The 25,815-nt window shown below is 42.3% G+C and overlaps 1 protein-coding gene across 2 annotated transcripts in view; it reads left to right on the top strand.

The window, feature by feature from the left end:
- The window catches only part of stk33 (serine/threonine kinase 33), an 87,454-nt gene extending 62,426 nt beyond the window's left edge, over positions 1-25,028 (top strand). The window contains exon 14 of one of the 2 annotated variants that reach the window (XM_061963955.1): positions 24,593-25,028. In XM_061963955.1, the coding sequence (XP_061819939.1) occupies positions 24,593-24,634 (42 nt within the window). In that variant the 3' untranslated portion in view covers positions 24,635-25,028. Of the gene's footprint in view, positions 1-6,405; positions 8,809-24,592 lie in introns of those variants that run through there. The other variant, XM_061963956.1, reaches the window with a different exon arrangement.
- Positions 25,029-25,815: the final 787 nt, after the last annotated feature.

Here is a 25,815-nt window from a genome sequence, read left to right as displayed (position 1 = left end):
TTCACACCTGGTGGTGGTAAGCTACTTTCATAGCCACAGCTGCCCTGGGGTAGACTGACGCTAGTGTCACAATTAATCTGCATCCATCACTCAGTTTCTAAAACTTACTGCTCATCCTTTTTGTGTTTGGGCTCAAAAATATAAGGTCACGGATAGAGATGTCCGATAATATCGGACTGCTGATATTATCGGCTGATAAATGTTTTAAAATGTACTATCGGAAATTATCGGTATCGGTTTCAAAATTATCGGTATTGGTTTAAAAAAGTAAAATTCATGACTTTTTAAAACGCCGCTGTGTACACGGACGTAGGGAGAATTACAGAGCGCCAATAAACCTTAAAGGCACTGCCTTTGCTTGCCGGCCCAATCACATAATATCTACGACTTATCACACACACAAGTGAATGTAAGGCATACTTGGTCAACAGCCATACAGGTCACACTGAGGGTGGCCGTATAAACAACTTTAACACTGTTACAAATATGCGCCACACTGTGAACCCACACCAAACAAGAATGACAAACACATTCCGGGAGAACATCCGCACCGTAACACAAAATAAACACAACAGAACAAATACCCAGAACCCCTTGCAGCACTAACTCTTCCGGGAAGCTACAATATACACCCCCCGCTACCCCTCCACCCCCCACCTCAAGCTGATTACTGACTGTATAACAACCTTCTCTGCCTTTCAGGTAACCATCTGTGGTTAAGGTAAAGAAGCATGTATAGTCAAAATAAATTGTGTGATCGATCTGTGATTATACATGATTAATGCAATATTTTTTGTGATTAATCACATGAATTAATGTGTAAAATTTAAAGTATACATTTATTATGCTTTGCAATAATTTACTATCAATACTGGTAATAATGTCTTATAATAATATCCTATGATGTCCAAGGTAGCCAAGGTCTAAGGTGTAAATCTCTACCTCTACTTATCTTTAAACTTTACAGCAACCTGTTGAATCTGATTACATTTTGTACAGCAGACAACTTGTTGTACATACAGTGCACCTGGAAGGTATTCACTTCACTTATTCCACATTTTGATATGCTTTATTCCAAAATGAAATAAATAATTTTTTGCCCTCAAAATTCTACTGACAATACCCCATAACAATGGGAAAAGGTTATTTCAACATCAACAAAGTATTGACAAAAGACTGTATGTATATGTGGGTTTTTAGTTTTAGTAAATTTGCACAAAAATAAATAAAACTAACCTTTCACATTGTCATTATAGGGTATTGGCTGGACAATTTTGAGTCCAAAAATTAATTAAATCAATTTTGGAATAAGGCTGTAACAAAACAAAATATGGAAAAAGTGAAGCGCTGTGAAAACTATGGACTTGCGTGTGGCAAAACCATAAATGATCACATTTTGGATTGAATAAAAGCACAAAATAGTTTTGTTTTATCAGTAATTCCTTTCCACATGCTCAATGAGGATGATTTCCCAAACACTGCAGTGAGCAATGGGGGGTTTCTGTTTTGATGTGACCTCTCAATTCCAAATGCCCTACAAAGCAGCGACGGCTTCCACTCAGTGTCAAAACAGAAAAAAAGTGTCACGCAGCCTGGTTCCGCTCTGTGTGAATGCAGGGGATTGGGACTGAGGGCACCACAGCTCTAATCTTGTTTGGAGGCCATTGAATGCAGCCGGAGCTACTTTGAGGGTGCTTCCATTCAAGCACAGGTTTTTTTCCGCTGTAGAGAGAATAATCCCTTGCATAGATACAACATTAAAGTAGCCAAGCATAACACACAGAGGCTGGATTTCAAATCCACACATTTGCATCTTGGGAGTGAATGAGTGCCAACAATGGAGGCCTGCCTGTGCACACAGAAGCTTGTTGTTTCACTGCAGACCGTATGATTTCTTTCACATACACATTTTTACTTTTTTTGTAATGCAATAAAACACTTCAGAAAGTTTTATGAGCATTATTTCAGGAAACATTTTCAATATTCAACTAAAATAATGCAGCTTACATAGTGTATTTATTGAAACGCTACAGTATGGTTTCCTCACACTGATATATAAACAAGTTGCTGCAGAATTCATTAACTGGGGATGTTTTTACAGGATTACTGTAATTGCACCGTATCAACCGGTTTTGTTCGTAAACATACCGAATCGTTAGAAACGCTCATTAAAACTGAGATCCTCGCAAAAAATTGCTAGCCAGGCACGTGCACAAATAGAGTGCTCAAGCACCTGCTCTTCTGCTCTCATAAGAAAAGTGCCCTTTCTTACATCATTTAAGATAAAAATATATTTTCTCTAATCAATTCCCCTGAATAGGTTTTGAGTTAAATATTTGAGGTCTTGTGAAAATTATTCCCCAAACTGCTCAGCCGCGCCCCTTTCTTTGCGAAGAGATAGTCCCCGGCACGTTGATGGCATATACTGTATACCAGTGTTTTTTTAACCATAGAGCCTGGGCCGTGTCCTTTATAATGTAATATATCTGTTTTTCAGCTGTGGTCTGTATAGGCCGCAGCAGTTGTAATACACTTTTTCACCACTTGTGACAGTAATGACAATATCAACCAAACAGAAGAAGTCTGGCGCCATGTATTTTAACATATGGTGACTTCCTATCAGGAGTTGTAATATACATCTATAAACAACACATTGGTGTGTTTAGTGGGACAGGCGAAAGTTAAGTTGGAGAAAATGCGGTAGTTTATAAATTATTTAATGTTTCTGTGCGGCCCTGCAGCGAATGCGTCACGGACCGGTACCGGTCCTCGGACCGGTGGTTAGGGACCACTGCCATACTGTATGTGACTGGTAAGCCCTATAACAACCGAGCTGTCCATTCTGAAAGGGAGATAGATTGGCAGGCAAATATTTAAGAATAGTTTTACCATTCTACAAATTAGAAAAGTTCACTACATTAGTTTAATTTAAAATCTTAATTATTGCGATAAAAGGTGGGTCTTAAGTTGAGTTACAGCAGTATGGTGGTGAAGTATATTGTAGTATATTATTGTGTGATGCTGTTTATGCTTCAAGTCTGTCAGACAGTGTTAATTTCGTTGGTAATAATTTTCACCTTAGTTATCGTCAACAACTTATTTTCTCCTGACAAAAATAAGGCAATAACGAATCAAAACAATGCACGTTGACTAAGGCGTTACCAAAATACCGACTTTATGCTTAACGAATAAAAAATGAGACGTAAATGTTGACAGAAATGAAATCCAATCATATTTAATTTTGTCTTATGGGACAATTGGAACAAGTCTGGAACATATCCAATCACTGCTCTTTAACAGCGCACATATGAAAGGGGAAGTTAGTTACGAAGAAGAGCCAGAGCCAATTAGACACTTTTCCTTGTGAGCTGAGAAGGTTGGATTTCTCACCGCTAAAACCAAAATGTATGGATTTCACATGTCCCACATCTTAATATGGGGCGGCGTGGCGCAGTGGAAGAATGGCCGTGCGCGACCCGAGGGTCCCTGGTTCAATCCCCACCTAGTACCAACCTCGTCATGTCCGTTGTGTCCTGAGCAAGACACTTCACCCTTGCTCCTGATGGCTGCTGGTTAGCGCCTTGCATGGCAGCTCCCCCCATCAGTGTGTGAATGTGTGTGTGAATGGGTAAATGTGGAAGTAGTGTCAAAGCGCTTTGAGTACCTTGAAGGTAGAAAAATACAACCCATTTATCATTTAATATGCATGTGTACACCTGGGAGAAAGTGAATAGGTCACATCTCATTTTTAATGCTAGGATGCCATCAGCAGGCGGGTCATTGATCATGACATAGACACAAATGTAAGTTTAAGAGTTAAAGCTAATTCTACTGTTTTACTTATTTACAAAAAATAATCAAGTAATTTTGTAACGGTTTATTCAAATGTAAATCTAAAGGCATGACAACTTTAAATGTGGTGAAATGCATTTAGATCACACGCACAACAAAGAGAGGAAGTTAATGCACCATTTCCCATTTATTTATTTATTTGAGGCAAACGTTTATTAACAAGTGAAAGGTTCCAGCCCCGCCCCATATGTGTATTTGCTGCTTCTGGTTCTCCCGCTGTCAGGACATGTTAAGGCAGGCCTGACTTTATTTTGTATTTTTCCTTATTTCTGTATTGAGTTCCTTTCCTGAGCGTTTATTGTGGTTTTACTTCCTGTTTGCCTTCACCACTTTTCTGGCCTGAGCGCTGTCTCGCTCACCTGTCCCTGATTGGCAACCTGGGCTCACATGTTCCAGATTGACAGTCAGGGCTCCTTATATTCCAGCCTGCCCTGCACACAGGGCTCCATCATTGTAACTTCTTGTGCTTCTTGTGCACTTCCCAGATTCAATATTCCTTCTTTGTTTTTGACATTAAAGTCATGTTTACCTGCGCTATGCTTGCTGTCTCTGCATTTTGAGGTTCAAGAATGACTGAACCTAACGCCCACGTTCATAAACAAATTATGATGAAAGTCTGGCAGCATGCATCATAACTCTTTGGGATAGAAGTAGCATGAAAAATAGAACTAGTGTCTGAAAGATATCTATTATGTCATATATAAAATGGCTGATTACATCATTCCTGACCATAAGATCATGCTACTTTTGTGTTAAACAAATGCTTTGCAGGTAGTCTGTATAAAGATGCTTTCAAATAAACTTCAAAGAGGCCTTTTACCACTTTATATCTTAGTTGACGAAATTGACTGTAATTTTAGCTGACTAAAATGTGATGTAATTTTAGCTGACTAAAACGAAATCAATTTAAATGACTAAAGTTTGACTAAAACTAAACTACATGTTTGTCAAAAGCCTAAAACTAAATTAAAACAAACAAAATGAACACTGCAGAAAACAGTAAAAAAAAAAAAAAAAAAAAAAATCATGTGTGAACTGTAAACACTTATCTTTTTTATTCAATTTGATAATTTGAGTTTCTTACAACATGTGTTAAAAAATATCCTGCGGTGATGTTTATCATGATAATTTTATGAATAATTATCGCAATGGGTGCCCTTTTTCTGGCTTGAGTACATGTCAATATGCCAATATTTGGTCATTTTGATTCTTTTCTAATCCCTGGCCGGCACCAGAAGATTTCTCGAAAGATGAAGCAGCAAGAGAAAAATAAATCACACATTTTTAAAAACCTAAACTAACTGCAGTTATGTTTAAACTATGGCAGCCAAAAGTAATGAGATAACACATGTGATTAAGCACAAAAAATATTGCATTAATCATGAACACACTTAGATTAATCATGCAAATTATTTTGACCGTACAAGCTATTAAATAGCTTACATCAAAGCTACAAGCTCCAAAGTGATAAAGTGAACCGCGAATCCAAGCCAGACAAATATGGAGAAAATACAATGACCTGGATAAATGAGAACATCCATACATACAGAGAAAATTCATGATGATTGGTTGGTGTTTGTATGATGAGTCACAATTGGCTGAGGTTAGGGCTAAACATTACGGATTGACCAATCAGAGGCAACATAAGGCGGGTCATCGAAACTAGAAAGCAAAGTCATAACAGACGTACTCAGAGAAAGAGGGGCGCTTTAAGCTAATGATTCAAAAACAAAAAAGAAACAATGATTAGATGAATTTTTTACTGTAGTTAGAGAAAATGAATAACATAGGGGTGGGCCAAAGAAAAGACAAGGTAAAATAAATACATACAGTGGGGTGTGGGGACCCCTAGAGGTAGTTGTAGGTTCTCCCCAGCTAAATGACAGGTAGTTAACATTAAAGGACCCTTATTGGGTCCATTTGTACACTCTCAGTTACATTAACATTGATATTATACATTTGGGCCCATAGATAGAAATGCTGTTAAATGTAGCTTTGATGTAGCAAGCTACTTTTGCCGTGTACCTTGCTTAGTCTGACCATATTCTGAAATCCCAAAAAGAGGACATATACAGAACTGTCTCAGAAAATTTGAATATTTCCTCAGACCAAGTAAAAAAAAAAGATTTATAACAGCAAAACAAAATCAAACATTTGAAAATGTCAATTAATGCACTCAGTACTTGGTTGGGAATCCTTTTGCACGGATTACTGCATCAATGCGGCGTGGCATGGAGGCAATCAGCCTGTGGCATTGCTGAGGTGTTATGGATGCCCAGGATGCTTCAATAGCGGCCTTTAGCTCATTTGCATTATTGGGTCTGGTGTCTTTCAGTTTCTTCTTCACAATGCCCCACAAATTCTCTATGGGGTTCAGGTCAGGGGAGTTGACAGGCCAATGGAGGACAGTAATGCCATGGTCAGTACACCAGTTACTGGTGGTTTTGGCACTGTGGGCAGGTACCAGATCATGCTGGAAAATGAAATCATCATCTCCATAGAGCTTTTCAACAGATGGAAGCATGTAGTGTTCTAAAATCTCTTGGTACACAGCTGCATTGACTCTGGACTTGATGAAACACAGTGGACCAACACCAGAAGCTGACATGGCTCCCCAAACCATTGCTGACTGTGGGAACTTCACACTGGATTTCAAGCAACTTGGATTTTGCTCCTCTCCAGCCTTCCTCCAGACTCTAGCGCCTTGACTTCCAAATGAAATACAAAACTTGCTTTCGTCTGAAAACAGGACTCTGGACCACTCTGCAACTGTCCAGTACTTCTTTTCCATAGCCCAAGTCAGACGCTTCTAGAGATTTTTTTTTTACTTGGTCTGAGGAAATATTCAAATTTTTTGAGATATGATTTTTGAGTTTTCTTAAACTTTATGCCATAATCAACAATATTAAAATAATAAAAGGCTTGCAATATTTCAGTTGATGTGTAATGAATCCAGAATGTATGACATTTTTGTTTTTTTAATTGCATTACAGAAAATAAAGAACTTTATCACAATATTCTAATTTTCTGAGACAGTCCTGTATATGCGTGCCAAGGCGGGCAGCACGCCAAGGCCGGGACTAGGTGAAAATTTGCCAGTGATACTCAAACTTGCTTTATAAATAATATATTTATTTAAATAAAGCATTTATTCTCCTCTGTTGACAGCAGTTTTGGCACTAGGAATTTTCAAAATGGGGTCCCAGGGACCCCATCAAGTCATAAAAATGGAGTCCCACAGTAAATGTTTGGGGTCTCACTTTTTTGTAAGCGTTTTGAAAAAAAATTATAAACGTATGCATTATCCTGTTATATCTCACATTCTATATTGTGTTTTGGAAAAAGGTTGACATAAACGTTACATAATTCATTAAAAAAAATTATAAAAAAAGAAAACAAATGTGTATACATATGTAAATGTATTCAGTTATAAACATTCATTCACTTTCTTCTTTCCTTCATGGATCTAAACTTTACCGCTGCTGGTAATTTTTTCTATGTTTTTATTTAATAAGTTGTAGGTGTATTTATTTCAGTATAAAAGTGTAAAAAGTGTTTTGCTTCGGTCATGAAATGATGATAATGGTGTGCCAGGGCATACATACATTTTATATTTAATGTTTAAATCCCTGGAGTCTACATCGACTTCAGATCTATCCCTCATTTCAAAATGTTTTCGTTTTTTTTATGTTGTTTTTCTGTTTGTTTGTTTTCCGCCCTTTTTGTCAAACAAAACTATGTTTTTAATGGCAAACACACAAAATACACAAAATCTTCCACCAAAAATATTTTTCAAAGTGGAATATTTGATGTGACGTAATCGGAACCTTAAATAGGTCAATAATTCATAATAACATTGATTTTGATTCAATATTATGTTTTGAGCAATGACAGTTTGAAAGAAAAAAAGACAGCTTTGTTTTATTAGTCAACATTGCAACTTTTTCTAAATTACATTTAACCTTTAAGCTTTTTTATTTCACTTTTGTTATGTTTTTGTTTATTTTAATAGTATTTTTAGAATGTGGACCTTTAAAACATTAGCTGTAGGCCGCAAATGGCCTCCGGGGCACACTTGTGACACCCCTGCTATAGATAATAAAAAATTAAATCTGATAAATCTATCAATAAAAAGCAGAGCCTGGCGACGCATGCGCGTTTATCATAACGCACAGTCAGCATCTCTGCTTCAGTAAACAATGACGGTGATGATGTCACTGTCAGCGATGCTAACTTGTCAGCCACTTCTTCAAGAGACTCCTTTTGAACACTCCTCGCACATTAACACTTCAAAAGGCAAACAATTGCCCCGTTTTTTGACCTGCAAAGTATGTTTTTGGAGTGGAGGAGTCTGCTCGGGTGCTGGTTAGTTTGAAGCCAACAGCTAACCTGTCTCCATTCTCGAACAATGTGGATCCAGCGGGAGATAAAAGTGAAGTTTCCATGGACTCACAAAGACTAAAATAACTCATTTACTGGAGTTAAAAATGTTGACTTTACACTCACCTTAGTGTTTACCATGAAGTCTTTATTTTGACAGCCCCTCGCGGTAAACTTGTCCGAGTGCAAACTGAGGCAGTATTTGTCATTGATAAAACTTTCGGCGAATCAAAATAAAAACGCAATAAACGGGGACGGAAATATAAACACATATAAACAAAACAAAACACTGGCGGAAAGCGATAATCGATACAATAAAAAAAACAAGCAAACCGGATGTCTTGTCTGTCTCTCCACTCCCTTTACCATGAATTGATTAATGTGGACCCCGACTTAAACAAGTTGAAAAACTTATTCGGGTGTTACCATTTAGTGGTCAATTGTACGGAATATGTACTGTACTGTGCAATCTACTAAAAAAAGTTTCAATCAATCAATCCCTCGCTCTCTCTGTCTCTGCCCATCCCTCACGAATGCTGCTGCGTGCACACACCTTGGTGGGGGAGGGGCGTTGTGGGGGGCGGGGCGTGGGGGGGCGTGGTTAAAAGGGGAGGAGTATATTTACAGCTAGAATTCACTAAGTCAAGTATTTCATATTATATATATATATATATATATATATATATACATATATATATATTAGAGATGCGCGGTTTGCGGGCACAACCGCGGAGTCCGCGGATTATCCGCGGATCGGGCGGATGAAATTTAAAAAAAATTAGATTTTATCCGCCGATCGGGTCGGGTCGGGTCGGGCGGTTGAAATAAAAAAAAATTAGATTTTAAATAGATTCAGGCGGGTGGCAGTTAAACCAATTCGGAAATATATATACATAGTTAAATGTTGTTACCCACATACGAAAAACGAGCAGGCACCTACTGCATATGCCACAACAGAAGAAAAAAAAGAAAAAGAGATGGACACTTTTACGGAGCGGAGAAGGCCCCCGACGCCTCGCCGGGTTCCGGGACCGAGGCCCCTTCCCCCGAGAGGGCCCCACCGGGAGCCGTAGCTGAGGCGATCCGCGAGAAGGGCCCGATGCACGTCCAGGGTCACCACCGCGCCCACCTCACCGACACCCCGCCTCGTCCGCCTTCGCCGCGGCCGGCGTCACGCGCAGCAGGTAAGCAGCTTACCTGCCCGCCACCCCCGTGGCCGGGGGCTCGTAACAGGGGCCACTCCGCGCGCTCCGCCCGCGCAGCTTACCTGCCCGCCACCCCTGTTGCCGGGGGCGCGTAACAGGGGTCACTCCGCGCGCAGTGCGCTCACGAAAGGGGTGGGGCTCACCCTGGTTGACATAGACAGCAGGACGGTGGCCATGGACGTCGGAACCCGCTAAGGAGTGTGTAACAACCCACCTGCCGAATCAACTAGCCCTGAAAATGGATGGCGCTGGAGCGTTGGGCCCATACCCGGCCGTCGCCGGCAGCGAGACGCGCTTGGAGGTGCGCTCAGCGCGGCTCCCATATGATTGTGCACTGGTGTGCGTCTGGGTCGTGACAGCGTGGCACGCGAATGTCTGTGCTGCATTGGATCAGTCTCCTTTCTTTAACAGGCAAAAGCTTTATAACCTCACTAATGCCTTGCATCGTCTATATTAGATCAATCAATCAATCAATCAATCTTTATTTATATAGCCCTAAATCACAAGTGTCTCAAAGGGCTGCACAAGCCACAACGACATCCTCGGTACAAAGCCCACATACGGGCAAGGAAAAACTCACCCCAGTGGGACGTCGATGTGAATGACTATGAGAAACCTTGGAGAGGACCGCATATGTGGGTAACCCCCCCCCTCTAGGGGAGACCGAAAGCAATGGATGTCGAGTGGGTCTGACATAATATTGTGAGAGTCCAGTCCATAGTGGATCCAACATAATAGTAAGAGTCCAGTCCATAGTGGGGCCAGCAGGACACCATCCCGAGCGGAGACGGGTCAGCAGCGCAGAGATGTTCCCAGCCGATGCACAGGCGAGCGGTCCACCCCGGGTCCCGACTCTGGACAGCCAGCACTTCATCCATGGCCACCGGACCTGTGCCCCCCCCCCCCTCAAGGAAAAGGGGAGCAGAGGAGAAAAGAAAAGAAACGGCAGATCAACTGGTCCAACAGGGGGGCTATTTAAAGGCTAGAGTATACAAATGAGTTTTAAGATGGGACTTAAATGCTTCTACTGAGGTAGCATCTCTAATTGTTACCGGGAGGGCATTCCATAGTACTGGAGCCCGAATAGAAAACGCTCTATAGCCCGCAGACTTTTTTTGGGCTCTGGGAATCACTAATAAGCCGGAGTTCTTTGAACGCAGATTTCTTGCCGGGACATATGGTACAATGCAATCGACAAGATAGGACGGAGCTATATAACAACGGGTGGGTGCGGGCGGATGGCGGGCGGGTGCGGTTCTGATCAAATGTTACATAAGGGTGGATGGCGGATGGTTGACGACTTTCTGATGCGGTTGCGGATGAAATTATTGCCTATCCGCGCATCTCTAATATATATATATATATATATACACATACATATATATATATATATATATATATATATATATACAAGAAATACTTGGCTTTCAGTGAATTCTAGCTATAAATATATATTTATTTTATTATTATATATATATATATATATATACATATATATATATATAAAATAAATACTTGAATTTCAGTGTTCATTTATTTACACATATACACACACTTAAACTGTTCAACAATTTGCTCACGCATTTGTTGACAAAGTGGACCCTTGCCCCATCCTTGTTTGTGAATGACTGAGCATTTCATGGAATCTACTTTTATACCCAATCATGGCACCCACCTGTTCCCAATTTGCCTGTTCACTTGTGGGATGTTCCAAATAAGTGTTTGATGAGCATTCCTCAACTTTATCAGTATTTATTGCCACCTTTCCCAACTTCTTTGTCACGTGTTGCTGGCATCAAATTCTTAAGTTAATGATTATTTGCAAAAAAAAAAATGTTGATCAGTTTGAACATCAAAAATGTTGTCTTTGTAGCATATTCAATAGAATATGGGTTGAAAATGATTTGCAAATCATTGTATTCCGTTTATATTTACATCTAACATAATTTCCCAACTCATATGGAAACGGGGTTTGTAATTATCAGGTTCAAAGCCATGGCAAGTTGTTCTCCCGACAAGAAAGGACTGGCTGGCTGAAATATTGTGTAAATTTTATAACATGTTCTGGTCGAGTCCTCAATTACAGAATGATGAGCAGGCTCAATATTACATTTTAATAATTAATAAGAGAAGGTTAAAACATTGTCATGCAGCAATATAAAGACCATTAACTTGTACAACATGTAATGTACAAAATATCAGAAGCAGTTATTCAGGTAGAAATCTCCCAAATTACAGTTGGCCAGTGGGCTATGTCAATGAAGGGCTGCACAATTAATCTAATTTTAATTGTGATCACGATTCATTAACATTCAAAAAGCAGGCTTCGCTGCTGATCAATTCAATCACTTTCACAACCAACGTCAGCCAACCACCAGGGGGCGACACAAAGATGGTGAACTCAATGTGAGAGTGAGTAAGAGTGAATCAGAACGGAGGATGATTGACAGTCACAGTTGATCATCAGGTCGCCTGTAGGTCATGAAAATAATTAGGATAAATAAATACATTATTACATCGGTGCCCTTCTCTCCCGAAGAGTGACCCGCAGGGTGCCAACTGGTAGGGCTGGGCGACATGGACGAAAAAGTATATCTCGATATATTACTTGAACTCGATATTCGATATATATCTCCATATATTTTCCCGTGAAAATATTTATTCATTTTTGAGTGATATTCAGTGAAATTGAAGTGAATGACAACTGTACTGTAAACAGTCAGTGGCACTGTATGTAAGAAGGTGCGCTTGTTTTATGTCTCTGTGAGAAAGTGAGACAAGAAAGAGTAAGAAGAGCCTGTAGTGTAATGCCCGCAGCTAAAAGCAACTGCGTGAGAACATATACTCAAATACTCATTTTCTACATCGCACAGAGTCAAACCCGCCATACATGGAATATATTCGATGTATCGCCCAGCCCTACCAACAGGTATGCATTTTAAACCTGGAAAACGCCCAACGCCTTCTTGAGGCACCCTCCCGCTCGTTCCCTCACACCCAAAAATGCTCCCGCAACAAACGCCACAACGAGTTTCACGACAAAGTTGTGTTGGTGTGCACATTTAAACAAAGTAGCGAGTTGCAGAGACAGGTAACACGTTAAAAACACATCCCTTCTTTCCTCAACCTCCATCGTTTGTCCGTGACGTAAAGCTAATAATCCAAATAGAGTTAGGGTTGCTCATAAAGCGGGCCACCCGTCACCGGCGTTGAACATCTACAAAAGCGAGGGTGCCCAAAGTACAGACTACTGTAACAACAACCGTGCACCGAGGGACCCCATATCCATCCACCTCTCAAAGACACGCATAAATAATGAATGTAATAACCTTTATTGGGCAAACACATGTCCTACATATACTGGGAGCAATACAGTGTGTTCCTTGTAGTATCTGCCTTTTATCTATCATTTTAGTTTTTCACTAATGTTTGCACTTTTGGGGACGGCGTGGCGAAGTTGGGAGAGTGGCCGTGCCAGCAATCTGAGGGTTCCTGGTTCAATCCCCACCATCCTAGTCACGTCCGTTGTGTCCTTGAGCAAGACACTTCACCCTTGCTCCTGATGGGTCCATGGCAGCTCCTGCCATCAGTGTGTGAATGTGTGTGTGAATGGGTGAATGTGGAAATACTGTCAAAGCGCTTTGAGTTCCTTAAAAAAAAAAAAAAAGTAGAAAAGTGCTATACAAGTATAACCCATTTACCATTTATGATTGCACTCTGCAATGGCATATTTATTTTTAGTTAGCCCTTTGTCTTTTGTAAAATTTATTTTATAACTGAGTCATTTGTTTTAGTTTCATTTTGAAATGAATGTTCACATACTGTTTGTTTAAAATAGAAAGTGCAATAAAAAAATATGTTCTACATAACTTTAAATAATCGCGATTTCAATATTGATAAAAATAATTGTGATTATTATTTTGGCCATAATCATGCAGCATTTTGTTTTTTAACACGTCTTCCCTTTTATGTACAAAACCCAAAACCAGTGAAGTTGACACGTTGTGTAAATCGTAAATAAAAACAGAATACAATGATTTGTAAATTCTTTTCAACTTATATTCAATTGAATAGACTTCAAAGATAAGATATTTCATGTTCGAACTGAGAAACTTAATTTTGTTTTGCAAATAATCATTAACTTAGAATTTAATGGCAGCAACACGTTGCAAAAAAGTTTGCACAGGGGCATTTTTACCACTGTGTTACATGGCCTTTCCTTTTAACAACACTTAGTAAACGTTTGGGAACTGAGGAGACCAATTTTTGAAGCTTTTCAGGTGGAATTCTTTCCCATTCTTACTTGATGTACAGCTTAAGTTGTTCAACAGTCCAGAGTCTCCGTTGTGGTATTTTAGGCTTCATAATGCGCCACACATTTTCAATGGGAGACAGGTCTGGACTACAGGCAGGCCAGTCTAGTACCCGCACTCTTTTACTATGAAGCCACGCTGTTGTAACACGTGGCTTGGCATTGTCTTGCTGAAATAAGCAGGGGCGTCCATGATAACGTTGCTTGGATGGCAACATATGTTGCTCCAAAACCTGTTTGTACCTTTCAGCATTAATGGTGCTTTCACAGAATGTAAGTTACCCATGTCTTGGGCACTAATACACCCCCATACCATCACAGATGCTGGCTTTTCAACTTTGCGCCTATAACATTCCGGATGGTTCTTTTCCTCTTTGTTCCGGAGGACACGACGTCCACAGTTTCCAAAAACAATTTTAAATGTCAGACCACAGAACACTTTTCCACTTTGCATCAGTCCGTCTTAGATGAGCTCGAGCCAAGCGAAGCCGGCGGCGTTTCTGGGTGTTGTTGATAAACGGTTTTCGCCTTGCATAGGAGAGTTTTAACTTGCACTTACAGATGGAGCGACCTACTGTAGTTACTGACAGTGGTTTTCTGAAATGTTCCTGAGCCCATGTGGTGATATCATTTACACACTGATGTTGCTTTTTGATGCAGTACCGCCTGAGGGATCGAAGGTCCGTAATATCATCACTCACGTGCACTGATGCCGGTAGCGCGTTACTTAGTCTTAGTCTTTTTTTCATTAACGACAAATCTAACGCGTTACTATTTCCAAACCAGTAGTCAGATTAACGTTTATTTAATCCAAGTCACTGTGCGTTACTATTTGTATTTTTTTAATTTTCCCTCGTAAAAATACATTTTATTTCTTCTTGCCGTCTTAGAAAGTGACGTCACGTAAGCGACAAGTCACGTTTTTAGCATGAGGATGACACGTGTGCGACATTGAAGTAAACAACAATGGAGGGCGGAGAGAGAAGCGCGTTTTCAAGTTGGAAATACAGTCATTATTTGGAGTTAAAGAAGTTGGTCGGGCAGTATGTTGTCGAGGAAAATCTGCCCTTTAAGCACAGTTGACTCGCCCTCGTTTCGTGCCATAATAAACAAGATCCTCGCTACGATTGAGGCGAACTTGCCTCACAGAACATCCTTTTCGTCTTACCTGGAGATGGAGTATGCACAGATGAAGAGCAACCTGAAAGCCGCACTGAATGAGGAATAGACCATACTTGCCAACCCTCCCGGATTTTCCGGGAGACTCCCGAAATTCAGCTCCTCTCCCGAAAACCTCCTGGGACAAATTTTCTCCCGAAAATCTCCCAAAATTCAGGCGGACCTGGAGGCCGCGCCCCCTCCAGCTCCATGCGGACCTGGAGGGTCTGCATGGAGCAATGTTGTTGTAATATATTGAGTTGGAGGCAATAAACAGGCTAGGTGATGAAGTACGTCTCTTTACTGTAGACTTCAGAACAGACTCACACACTTGACGTCAGGTGCGCAACACCACGTAAATCGTTGGCCAACCAAAAAGTAACCCCAGTATGCTATAGCCAACATTCACCAGGAGATGGCAACAGACAAACATAGATCACCCAAACAACCAAACCAAAAAATGCAGAAGCTCAATTAAAAAACTGTACTTAAGCCACATTCTTTTTTTTTTTTTTTTAGTACTGAACTCTTAACCCTCATTTGTAAACAATAACATGCTTATTATACAAACAGTATTTGTACACCTTTAACACAGATTTTTATACTGTCTTCAGAGATTCAGTTTTTTTGGTGGTACTCGAAACCTTTCTGGGTAACTGCGGATCACTGGTGGGGTTTTTGTTGTGGGTGATCTGGGTTCTGATGATGGCAACTCAGCAGCCCTTGAATCTGGTTCAATGATGAGACTAGTTTGTGTCTGACTCACTGATGGTCCTGATGATGGAACTGAAACAGCACTGTCCAGTTGTACTGATGGCACATTTTCTGCAACTGGTGGAGACTAGATAACTGGCAGTCTCTCCATGTTTTCTCGCCATGGTAACATGCACTGTGCGCTGTCTCTGTCCCTCTTGATATATATATATATATATATATATATATATATATATATATATATATATATATATATATAAAATACTTCACTTTCAGTGAATTCTAGCTATATATATATATATATATATATATGTATATTTATCTTATTATATATATATATATACAGTATATATATATATATATATATATATATATATATATATATATATATATATATATATACAGGGACGTGCACATGATTATAGAGGGGCAGGGGCTCAAAGTCAGAAAAGGGCAGAACATTTTTTTTTGGTCCTTTACACTATATGGAAATTAATGTAAAATTAAATTTGCTAATAGGAAGCTAACTACTTAGCTGTGTGTCCTTTGTAGGTAAAAGTGATTGCCATTTCTTTTGTGTCAACAAATTATTGTCATGAGTTAATTCACATTATCATAGTCTTGGAAGACATGAAAAGCAACAAAACACTGGTTTATTATTAGACACAGTGCATTTTATTTTGAAAATTAACCCGGTGTTTTATTTTGTATTTTGTACACTACTTCCTGTCCCGCACGATCCGCTCTGCTCTGTGCGGAAGTGATGTGCCGTGCTCAATTGATGCGCCGTGCTCCGACGTCCGGCAAAAACAGAAGCTGACACACTGAATAATAGAATAATACAGCGTTTTTTTCTGAAATATTACCCATATTAGATGCTGAATTAGTGGACGGCGACTAGACCATAACTCACAGGTTCAAGTTGCTCCACTGTCACGTCTCCTCAGGGGCGCAGTTGGCTCTCTCTCCTCTTACTTACTCACTCACTCGCCCTCTCTCTCTCTTTCTGGCGGAAGCGGCAGGCTTAAACAACCCGGTATTACAAGAAAATGTGGAGTTTTTGTACCGCTGTTTTTTTTGTTTGTATTTTTTACATCCCTGACAGGAATTTATTACTGTTGTTTATGTCACCGCCTGCTGCCACCTGGTGGTTTGTATGCTCAGTTTTCCCTTGGTGCAGCAGACCTGGCTCTTACTTTTTGTCTTCCTCAGAGTTCCTGTGTCTTCCTGTGGGCGGAGCTGCAAGACGTGCACAGCTGTGTCTAATCTCACCAGCACTACTTAAGCAGCACCTGGCCAGCTGGATGGCACTCGGCTATTCCACTTCTTGACTCTGTTCGTATGAAGACGCCTATGCTCCTTGTATTTTTTGCTACATTCCATCTTGGCTATTTCCAGTGCCATCCAGCTTGGTATGTTCGTTGATAGTTTGCACGTCTTGCAACTTCGACCCAAAGCTTAGTTAGTTTGTATATTAGCTTTTGTTCTTTTTGTCACGGTGCTCTTTTTGTGTTCTCTTTTTTCGCACCGTCGCTTTTTGTTATATTATATTTTTGGATCATTGTTGTGATCGCTTCTTTGTTTAAGTAAAGAACTATTTACTCACAAATCCATCTGCATCCTTGGGTTCCTCTGTTCCACATCTAAGTAAATTGTGACAGAATAGCCGAGTCAATTATGGAACCCGCAGATGAGAATCAGATTCAGCTGGCCCTCAGGGCTCATGGCCAGCGAATAAGTGATCACGAACAAGCTTTGTTAAACCTGACCACACTTGTGCAGGAGATGCATACACGCCTGTTTTTCCCTCACCCGCTCCCAGACTCTGAGGCTGCTCAACCTGCAGCTTCTTTTTACCCCATGCCCTCAACATCGGGTTTTCCTATCCGGGAGCCCAGCATACCACATCCGCCCAGGTATGAGGGGGACTTTGGACAATGCAGATTTTTTTTTATATCAATGCTCTTTAGTTTTTGCACAGCAGCCTCACACATACACAACAGACTCCGCCCGTGTGGCATATGTACTAAGTTTACTGGCTGGAAGAGCAGCTAGCTGGGCTATGGAGGTGTGTGAGAGTAAACCCGGACTTCGTTCCAGCTTACCCCTATTTTCCGCTGAATTGCGCAGCGTCTTTGATCACCCCGTGAGGGAACGGGAGGCAGGCAGCCGCCTCCTCGCTACACGCCAGGGGTCCTCCTCTGTCGCGGACCACTCAATCTCCTTCCGAATCCTGGGGGCGGAGAGTGGCTGGGGGGAGAGAGCTTTGCGGGGAATATTCCTGGCTAGCCTTAGCTCCCAGATCCAAGACGAGCTGGCTGCCCACGACGAGACCCAGACCCTCGAGGAGCTCATCTCACTCGCCATCCGATTGGACAACCGCCTACGAGAGCGACACGCCCAGAAGGGTGTGGATCCTCCGTCCACCAGATGGCAGTCATCTACCTGGTCTACACGATCAACATCCAAGCCTCAGGTTTCGTCACTTCCGCCTTCTGACTGCAGTGCTCCGGAGGAGGGGCTAGAGGGGGCCATACCTATGCAGCTGGGTGGCAGTCGCCTGTCGTCTGCAGAGAGGAGTCGTCGGCTGAGATTGGGGCTGTGCCTGTACTGCGGAGCTGCGGACCATGTCGTTGTTCGCTGTCCTGCGCGGCCTACTGGGGGCCGTTCCGCGTCCACCCGAGACCTTCCGCAGGGAAGATTACCAACTTCGCTGCCTGCTCCTGTGGTGACGTCTGCTTCCTCACTCGTGGGAAGACTTCAAGTCGAAGGTACTCTGTCATGGGCGGGGGGTTCTTGTCCTATTAAGGCACTTATTGACTCAGGGGCTGATGAAAACATTATTGACAGTGGTCTTGTGGAATCTCTAAAGATTACTACTGTGGGGATTGATCGTATTAAGAATGTTAGCTCACTTGACGGGCGTCACCTGGCTAATATTACTCATCAGACACATGCCACATCCCTCCTTATTTCTGGTAATCACCGTGAGGAGGTTAAATTGTTTATAATGCCTTCTCGTTCGGCGCCCTTAGTTCTTGGACTTCCATGGTTGCGACGTCACAGTCCAAGCATTGATTGGACCACTTGTAAAATTACCAATTGGAGTATTTTTTGTCATAGCCACTGTTTGCGCTCCGCTTCGTCTCCGGCTAACCTTGTCACTCTTCCTACTCTTCAGCCCCCTGATCTCGCGCTGATTCCTGAGGAATATCATTCTTTTAGTGAGGTTTTTTTAAAGATCGGGCTACGACGCTACCCCCCCACCGCCCGTATGACTGTGCCATTGACCTTCTTCCAGGGTCGCCACTACCTTCTTCGCGGCTGTATAATATTTTGCGTCCCGAACAGCAGGCTATGGAGGAATACATTTCCTCTTCTCTCACCGCCGGACACATTCGTCCCTCTTCCGCTCCTGTGGCGGCGGGGTTTTTCTTTGTCAAAAAGAAGGATGGTGGGTTACGACCCTGTATTGACTACCGAGCTCTGAACAAAATTACAATTAAAAATAAATACCCTCTTCCACTACTGGATTCTTCGTTTGCTCCTTTGCATGGGGCAGTAGTATTTACTAAATTGGATCTACGCAATGCGTATCACCTCGTGCGAATTCGTGAAGGTGATGAATGGAAGACTGCTTTTAACACCCCTCTTGGCCACTTTGAGTATTGCGTCATGCCGTTCGGCCTCACTAATGCTCCCGGGGTGTTCCAGTGTTTAATTAATGATGTGCTCCGTGATATGATAGGCCGTTTCGTGGTAGTCTACTTGGATGATATACTTATTTTTTCACGCTCCATTGATTTATATCATCAGCATGTCCGTTTGGTTTTGCAGAGACTTTTGGAGAACCGATTATTTGTCAAACCCCAAAAGTGCACCTTTCATTCTCCCACAGTGTCGTTTTTGGGGTTGATTGTGGAGAGGGGGCAGGTTAAGCCAGACCCAGCTAAGATCCAAGCGGTTGTAGACTGGCCTACGCCGTCCTCCAGGAAGCTGCTGCAAAGGTTTCTGGGGTTTGCTAATTTTTACCGACGTTTTATTAGAGATTTCAGCAAAGTAGCCCAACCTTTAAATAAATTAACGTCCTCCAAGGTTCTTTTCGTGTGGTCTTCGGAGGCTGACCAGGCTTTTCGACGCCTTAAATGCCTCTTTACCTCAGCTCCTGTGCTAGTTCACGCTAATCATGATCTCCCATTTTTTGTTGAGGTGGACGCATCTGACACTGGGGTAGGGGCTGTTTTGTCCCAGCACTCCAGTTCTGATCAGAAGCTGCACCCCTGCGCCTTCTTCTCCAAACGCCTTTCGCCTGCAGAGAAGAACTATGACATCGGGAACCGAGAGCTTCTTGCAGTGGTCCTCGCCCTTCAAGAATGGAGGCACTGGCTTGAGGGTGCCAAACACCCCTTTATCATTTATACCGATCATCGTAACCTAGCCTACCTCCGCTCTGCCCAACGCCTCAATCCCCGCCAGGCTCGGTGGTCCCTGTTCCTTACAAGGTTTGACTTTTGTATGACTTTTCGCCCGGGCTCACTCAATGGTAAACCTGATGCCTTGTCGAGGATGTTCTCTCCTCCTACAGAAGACACTCCCCCAGAGACTATCCTTCCTCAGTCCCGGATTCTGGGCGCAGTACAGTGGGAGGTGGAGAGACGGGTGTCGGAGGCTATCAAGGACTCCCCATCCCCTGCTGGATGTCCTCCTGGTCACCTTTTTGTACCGAGAACCCTCCGTCCAGAGGTCTTGTCGTGGGCTCACACTTCCAAGATTGCTTGCCACCCAGGTGCCAGACGCACTGAGTTCCTGCTTACTCAGCGGTTCTGGTGGCCTACCGTTCACACTGATACTAAGAAGTTTGTGGCTGCATGCCCCGTCTGCGCCAGAAGCAAAGCTTCCCAGCAAGCTCCTGCGGGGTTGCTGCAGCCCCTTCCCATCCCCTCTCGCCCATGGTCGCACATTGCTCTGGACTTTGTCACAGGTCTACCCATTTCCAGGGGGTTTTCTGTCATCCTCACCATAGTTGACAGATTTTCATGGAAAGCTTTCTGCAACTTGTTAGGAGCCACTGTCAGTTTGTCATCAGGGTACCACCCACAATCGAATGGACAATCGGAAAGAGCCAATCAGGACCTAGGGGCGGCCCTGAGATGCGTGTGTCACCAGCATCCATCATTGTGGTCTACCTATCTCCCATGGGTGGAGTATGCCCGTAACACCCTAATCTGTTCATCTACCGGCTTGTCCCCTTTCCATGTGGTGCATGGCTTCCAACCTCCTATCTTCTCCTCTCAAGAGATCGAGTCCACTGTTCCCTCCGTGACTGCCTTCCTGCGCCGTGTGCACCATGTGTGGCGTGATACACGCGCTGCCTTGTCGCGGACAGCCAAACGGAACCAGACCATGGCTAATCGCCATCGCAGACCATCTCCCGACTACAAACCTGGCCAGAGGGTTTGGCTATCATCAAAAGACATTACATTACCAGGAGAGTCGAAGAAACTGGCACCTAAATTCATCGGACCATATGAGGTGGAGCGGATGATAACTCCCGTCACAGCTCGACTCAAGGTACCCAAGTCCTTCAAATCATATCCTGTTTACCATGTTTCCCGCCTAAAGCCCGTCGAGTCGAGCGACCTTTGTCCTCCATCCGTGTCTCCCCCTGCTCCTCAGCAGGTGGAGGGTCATCCAGCCTTCACTGTCAACACCATTCTGGACGCTAGGAGACGAGGCAGGGGTGTGCAGTTTCTGATCGACTGGGAGGGTTACCCCCCAGAGGATCGCTCCTGGATTTCACGTTCCCTTATAATTGATAAATCCCTTATTTCTGATTTTTATCATAGATTTCCCGGTAAACCAGGAGGCCCGCCAGGTGGCGTCCGTTGATTAGGGGGGGGATACTGTCACCGCCTGCTGCCACCTGGTGGTTTGTATGCTCAGTTTTCCCTTGGTGCAGCAGACCTGGCTCTTACTTTTTGTCTTCCTCAGAGTTCCTGTGTCTTCCTGTGGGCGGAGCTGCAAGACGTGCACAGCTGTGTCTAATCTCACCAGCACTACTTAAGCAGCACCTGGCCAGCTGGATGGCACTCGGCTATTCCACTTCTTGACTCTGTTCGTATGAAGACGCCTATGCTCCTTGTATTTTTTGCTACATTCCATCTTGGCTATTTCCAGTGCCATCCAGCTTGGTATGTTCGTTGATAGTTTGCACGTCTTGCAACTTCGACCCAAAGCTTAGTTAGTTTGTATATTAGCTTTTGTTCTTTTTGTCACGGTGCTCTTTTTGTGTTCTCTTTTTTCGCACCGTCGCTTTTTGTTATATTATATTTTTGGATCATTGTTGTGATCGCTTCTTTGTTTAAGTAAAGAACTATTTACTCACAAATCCATCTGCATCCTTGGGTTCCTCTGTTCCACATCTAAGTAAATTGTGACAGTTTAAAGAAAAAAAACAAGAAAAAAAACACACACACAGGCAGAGGGCACTTTTTAAGAAGAGGCAAAAAAGGGCAGGGGCTCAAGCACCCATAGGGCCCTATGTGTGCACGTGCCTGTATATATATATATATATATATATATATACACTGTATATATATATGAAATACTTGACTTGGTGAATTCTAGCTGTAAATATACTCCTCCCCTCTTAGCCACGCCCCCAACCACGCCCCCGCCCCACCCCGACCACGCCCCCCAGCCCCCACCCCCCACCTCCCGAAATTGGAGGTCTCAAGGTTGGCAAGTATGGAATAGACTTTCTGACAAGAGGTTTGAGAGGCTTTTGTTAATTAGACTTAGACTTAGACATTAGACAAACTTTAATGATCCACAAGAGAAATTGTTCAAATTGAGGTACAACCACTGGTTTACTCGCCCCATGCCACTGTTTGACTCATTATAACAATAGAACAATTAGAGCTAACATGTGGTGTTATACACTCTTTTGTAAAACCACGCCTACCTGCTCTGATCTTGTGAACAACAGGTTCAGTGTTCATAAGAAAAGTTCAACATAATTTATATTTGTAGTTTTGGCCATTGCAGTATTAACAGTCAGGTAAAAAATATTTTTTTTTTTAGTATTTATCCCATCCATTTTTAGTATTTATCCCATCCATCCATTTTCTACCGCTTGTCCCTTTTGGGGTCACGGGGGGTGCTGGAGCCTAAATCAGCTGCATTCGGGCGGAAGGCGGGGTACACCCTGGACAAGTCGCCACCTCATCACAGGGCCAACACAGATAGACAGACAACATTCACACTCACATTCACACACTAGGGACCATTTAGTGTTGCCAATCAACCTATCCCCAGGTGCATGTCTTTGGAGGTGGGAGGAAGCCGGAGTACCCGGAGGGAACCCACGCAGTCACGGGGAGAACATGCAAACTCCATACAGAAAGATCCCGAGCCCGGGATTGAACTCCGTACTACTCAGGACCTTCGTATTGTGAGGCACACGCACTAATCCCTGTGCCAAGTATTTCTTTTATTTTATAAAAAACAAATAATTTATGTCAACTGCTGTAAAGAAAACATTTATTTTTTATTTTTATATATATATAGATAAAACAGGTATTTATGTCCAGTAAAGAAAGACTGTCATTATTTATTTTTTTAATATGTAAAACAAGTATTTATGTTAAGTGCAGTTGTTGATGTTAAATAAAGTGATTATTGTAATTTTTATGTTGAGGCGGCGGGGGTAATGTCGGTAGCTGCATTGCTGATTGTAACTAATAAAGTAACTTGGAATCTAACTTAGTTACTTTTAAAATCAACTAATCAGTAAAGTAACTAAGTTACTTTCTAAAGGAGTAATCAGTAGTCATTAATCAGATTAGTTTTTCAAGGTAACTGTGGCAACACTGCTCACGTGCAGTGATTTCTCCAGATTCTCTGAACATTTTGATGATATTACGGACCGTAGATGGTGAAATCCCTAAATTCCTTGCAAGAGCTCGTTGAGAAATGTTGTTCTTAAACAATTTGCTCACACATTTGTTCACAAAGTGGTGACCCATTCTTGTTGGTGAATGACTCAGCATTTCATGGAAGCTGCTTTTATACCCAATCATGGTTCCCACCTGTTTCTAATAAGCCTGTTCGCCTGTGGGATGTTCCAAATAAGTGTTTGATGAGCATTCCTCAACTTTCTCAGTCTTTTTTGCCACTTGTGCCAGCTTTTTTGAAACATGTTGCAGGCATCAAATTCCAAATGAGCTAATATTTGCAAAAAAAACAACAACGTTTTCCAGTTCAAACGTTAAGTATCTTGTCTTTGCAGTCTATTCAATTGAATTTAGGTTGAAAAGGATTTACAAATCATTGTATTCTGTTTTTATTTACCATTTACACAATGTGCCAACTTCACTGGTTTTGGGTTTTGTATATATATATATATATATATGAGGTTTTTTTCAGTTTCCATATTTCCTTTATAATATCCAGCCACAGTGGGAGGTTCGAGTTTGTATAAACATCCTGTGGTAGCTTTTTGACAGGCGGGGGGCATACTTGCCAACCCTCCCGAATTTTCCGGGAGACTCCGGAAATTCAGCGTCTCTCCCGAAAACCTCCCGGGACAAATATTCTCCCGAAAATCTCCCGAAATTCAGGCGTAGCTGGAGGCCACGCCCCCTCCAGCTCCATGCAGACCCGAGTGACGTGTTGACAGCCTGTTTTCACGTCCGCTTTCCCACAATATAAACAGCGTGCATGCCCAATCACGTTATAACTGTAGAATGATCGAGGGCGAGTTCTTGGTTTCTTATGTGGGTTTATTGTTAGGCAGTTTCATTAACGTCCTCCCAGCGCGGTAACAACACACAACAACAGCAGTCACGTTTTCGTCTACCGTAAAGCAGTTTGTCTCCCGTAAACAGCAATGTTGTGACACTCTTAAACAGGACAATACTGCCATCTACTGTACATGTGCATAAGTGACAATAACATCTACGGCTTTTAGAGAGTGCAGTGCACAACTGCACACAACTGCGCACACAACTAGGAGACGAAGCAGAAGAACGAGGAAGATACAGCCATGGTGACGCCGACGACGAGTAAGATGAAGAAATACGCTTGTAAGTTCCAAACCGCAGCTGCGATTGGACCTGGATAGCCTCCGGGAAGAAGTAGTGGACTACCAAGTGCTTGGCAGTGAAGATCTTCTTCAGGAAGCAAACATTGACCGGTTTTGGGCCATGCTAGGGAGAGATGGAAGATTCCAGACTCTAGTGCATTTGATGAAAGCACTTTTGAGCGTGCCATACAGCAATGCATCATCAGAGAGGGTGTTCAGCATGGTTAGAAAAATAGTGACAGAGAATAGAACAAGGATGGACAATTCAACCCTTAACTCAACAATTAGTTGATGAGTTATGTGTGTGTATATGTGTAAATAAATGAACACTGAAATTCAAGTATTTATTTTATTTATATTTATATATTTATTTATTTATATTTATTTATATATATATATATATATATAATCTCCTGATGATTGAGGGAACCCCCCCTCATGAAACAGGCCTGTAGAGATGAAATAGTCTTGTGATTTTTTTTCCCACACATACATATATATATATATATATATATATATATAGCTAGAATTCACTGAAAGTCAAGTACTTCATATATATATGAAATACTTGACTTGGTGAATTCTAGCTGTAATTATACTCCTCCCCTCTTAACCACGCCCCTGCCCCCGACCCCCCCACCTCCCGAAATCGGAGGTCTCAAGGTTGGCAAGTATGGCGGGGCGAAAAAAAGGTATCAAACTTATTTAATGGAAAATATTAATTCCTTTCAAAATGAAGACAGCTCAATTGATTTTCTTAAAGAAAAACTTTCAACAAATACAAGTGCACTATAATGCAAACTCTGTCCAGGGAGTGACTGATTTTGGGAGGTGAAGAAGAAGGTTATGGTAGACTAGCACAACAACTGATGCTACGCTGGATAGTTTAGGGGTGGGAATTGAGTCTTAAGCGATGAGGCAAAGGAAATTACAAAATCCGTCGGGACGGAACAAGAGATGCACCCTTAGGGAGTGCCCCTCCCCCATCCCATACCGCCACCCTGACAGATGGAAGTGTGGGTGGGTTGATGGGCTTCAGGGATTAAAACACTGTTGTCCCCATTTTAGACCCTAAAGACTGTCACTCTTTGCAAGGTGGGGAGCATATG

The sequence above is a fragment of the Nerophis lumbriciformis genome, linkage group LG06 (assembly GCF_033978685.3).
Source record: "Nerophis lumbriciformis linkage group LG06, RoL_Nlum_v2.1, whole genome shotgun sequence".
Classification (NCBI taxonomy): Eukaryota; Metazoa; Chordata; class Actinopteri; order Syngnathiformes; family Syngnathidae; genus Nerophis; species Nerophis lumbriciformis.
Note: the sequence above shows the minus strand (reverse complement) of the source record. Positions and strands in the feature narration are given on the sequence as shown.